A 3,589-nucleotide genomic window follows, 5' to 3' on the forward strand; every position below is an offset into this window, starting at 1 on the left:
TTATATCTCAATATTCAAGTAATATATAACCGAAAGCGAGTTTCTCGCACTTCATCGCATACTGAAGCCAAAGCTGGCAAACCCCTCTACTATTTCTCGCAGAAAATCGGGAATATACCCCAATCATGCTGTTTCCAAAGATGAGGACGGGTTCGATAATATCGACGAATTCTTCGCAGCCGGCGTGGTTGATGGTATGCAATTTTTTGTCTCTCCAGATTTTCTGGTCCCGAAACTAGCGTTGATTTGTATTTCGCTTTATTATGAGGCGAAGCAGGCCGGGCCTCGTATCTTCCAGGCTTGTCAGTAGCAGCACACGAGTGTGCTCGCATCGTCTGGGGTGCTGGGCCGTATACAGCGTTTGAGGTCGAACCGGCCGTATACAGCGTTTGAGGTCGAACCCTAATATCACACCCTTTTATTTGGTTAGTATGTGTTGAATGTACGAACAGCATACCACCCGTATCCTTACGGATATATATATATATATATATCAAGCACATAGCCAAAGAGTCAGGTATAGCGTAAAAAAGGCGTGTTTCGTAGATCTGTCTGTTTTGATTGTTGCGTACAGACGAGCTGAACAGTCGCGGCACGCGATCGAGCAACAGGTGCATCTGTTCTGTTGTTGTCCACTCTGTGTGTGCAGAAGAAATCACTAGAATGAGACGAGCTGCATAACGCTACCAAGCAACCGATACATCTGTTGACTATCAATCAATCTCCACGTACAGACGGATCTCACCCACATACACGGGGCCAAACGTTCACAAAACGAAACAAAACAACCAATGTGCAATTGTCTTCCCATGTCAATGTGCAGATGACAGTCACGACAATGAGCAGCAGAACGCGACCCAGCAACAGGACACTTCTGAGTTAGCGATACTGGAGGTCCCGAAATCCGCCATGACGCCGGCCGCCAGAGTATGCATATCTGTGGGTGTGACTGTGCATCGGAAACTTGGATAGGTGCATGTTAATAGAGTGTACAATGCCGAGTTTTCGCATTGTTATTGAGAACTTGGTTTTTTTCGAGTCATCGGTTTGGCTTTACTCGAAAGGCTGAAATCTACCAAAACGCCTCTTGACGCTAGAGTAAGCGTATCTGTGGGTGTGAGTGTGCATTGGAAACATGGGATAGGGGCATGTTAAAAGAGTATATAACGCCGAGTTTCCGCGTTGTTATTGAGAACTTAGGGGTTTTTTTAGAGTCATCGGTTTGGCTTTGCTCGTAAGGCTGAAACCGACCAAGATCGGTGGGTGCGAATGCGTTGATGACTGCACAGGTTGCCATGGTTACAGGTTGTCATGGTTACACGTTTAGGGTGTGTAAAGTTAGGTGTCGGGGACAAGAAAAATGCTCTGCCTAACTAGCACGGCTTTGCGCGGTATTCCGAAACCAGTGATGACTCCAGCTGCCAGAGTGAACCCGTTATTCGTGGGTGTTGATGCGTCAAAGTGTGCGGTGGTCACGTGCTTAGAGCCCATCTGTTAGATACTTTCGAGTGTGGGATGATACGCAAACGTACTGAGTGATCGATGTGGCGTTGCTAATAGTCTCGACTTAAGCCATGGATCCAGCCACTAGAGTAGGCATATTCGTGGCATTGCGTTTTGTTGTCGAGTTCTATGAGTATGTGATAGTTTTTGATGAGATAGAGAGGCTAGCACGTGGTTGATGCGTATGGCTGTGTGGACATGCCGGTTCTCTTTGCGGCTGTGTTTTTTATTGTGGAGGTTTATGAGTGTACGTTTTTAAATTTAGAGATAGAGGGACTAATACGTGGTTAATGCGGATGGTCTTAGCTGTGTGGATATCTCCGTTTCCTTTTTGGTTGTGCTAGCAGTGGGTATAAGAACGGTCACGTTCACCGCTTCGGAAGGTCCATGGTGTGCCCAAAATGGATCATAACCGGGTGCAAGGTGATTCAAAAACCGGCTACAAAATAAGGCCAACGTATTAGGAAATACGAGCAAACCTGATTTTCCCTTTAGAACCACGCTCCAATTTACAAAATTGGAACGACAATCCTGATATCTCGCTCCAAACCATGCCCTCCTGATCCAGCTCTGCGTGTGGTCAAATGAGCTCTCATCGGGTGCGATTCGGATTCGTCGCCCTTGAGCATTAATGTGTGATAATAGTATTGGACAAATACCCGTGAACACGAATTAGTACGTATTTGTAGATATGCCATCCAACACAGTACGCGCGTCATGTATACGCCAACCTGACTCAGATGACTTGATTGATTCATTCCTGCAGGCTCTGGGGAATAGAGCTAGGACGAAGGCCAGGCGAACGATGTTTACCAAAGACGAGATAGAATCATATGCCAAGGAAGCAATTAAGTATGTGCTATCGGGAATGTTCGATCATAGACGTTTTCGCTATGTTATGTTCATGCGCGTTCACGGTGGATATGCAGCGCGACAGGAATCTACTCGTATGAACGTAATACCAGTGAAAATTTAGGAACGTATTGCCAGTGAAAATTCTTTCTTTAGTACAATACCCAAGTATGATTTATCACGATATGTATATCTGTTTGATATACGATGTCGTCATCACACCAGTGAGTGAATGCAATTCCTTTATTTCTGCGTATGTTTGACGATACAGCTATCCATCTCCCAGTCTGTGTATTTGGGTGCATTCGTATGGACTTCCACCATTTGACTTCTCAGAAATAATTAATTGGATTATATATATATATACACACACACACACACACACACACACACACACACACACACACACACATATATATATATTATATAAAATGTATACACATACTTATACACGTATACAACGATTATTCATATAAATGTGTATCAAACCAGTAGTGTCTGAGTCCAAGTTGCAGCCGACACACCTCTCTGACCGCCCGTACCTTGAAACCCTGCAGGTGCAAAAGAGGGGAAAAACGGGTGCGAGACAAGTCAGTCAACGGCACAGTGTCTACCGCCGAAACTCCTGAGGAAACCACTCAGCGAAGGTCTAGTAGCCGCAGACCTCCACCGCGCACACAGGAATGGAATAACACGTTAAAATCACACGCACACACACACACCCGCCCATACGAGCATGACCAACCGCACGCCAGTACATCTACCCCCAATCTACACCTGCTGGATCCCGCTTTGCATGGGAAGGGAAAAGCGGTACTTCCGGGTAATAAACAGGGTGGTAGACAACGGGTGGGTGCAGCTAACAAATCGTTAATCCTGGATCACAGCGCCATTCGTGTAGAGAGTGAGGGTGCGGCGCTCCACGGCGAAGCTGCTATGCATGAGGCCCTGGAGAATAACGAAACGGCCAATGAGAATGGCTTTATAAATAGCGCAGCCAATGATAAGAGATATACAAATAGCTCCGCGGATGGCGATGGGCAATACCGGAGTGGCGAGCCACTCTCACACGATAACGATATGGTGTGTGGTGTCGCAATCCAGTCTTGGATTTACATAGCCTGTGAATCGTACACTGTTACTGTTTCATATTTATATATACATGTGCGCAAAAAAATATGTAACACAAACACACACACAAACACACACACACACACACACACAACACACACAC

General features: G+C 45.8%; 1 protein-coding gene across 1 annotated transcript; it reads left to right on the forward strand.

Moving 5' to 3' along the window:
* Nucleotides 1-2,194: 2,194 nt before the first annotated feature.
* On the forward strand, nt 2,195-3,438 carry SARC_03455 (hypothetical protein; the record flags this gene model as incomplete). Its single annotated transcript, XM_014302758.1, has 2 exons — nt 2,195-2,355; nt 2,913-3,438. Coding segments are annotated over 2 exons (687 nt in total), but the record flags the coding sequence as incomplete, so codon positions are not given.
* Nucleotides 3,439-3,589: the final 151 nt, after the last annotated feature.

The sequence above is a fragment of the Sphaeroforma arctica genome (genome assembly GCF_001186125.1).
Source record: "Sphaeroforma arctica JP610 unplaced genomic scaffold supercont1.176, whole genome shotgun sequence".
Lineage (NCBI taxonomy): Eukaryota > Ichthyosporea > Ichthyophonida > Sphaeroforma > Sphaeroforma arctica.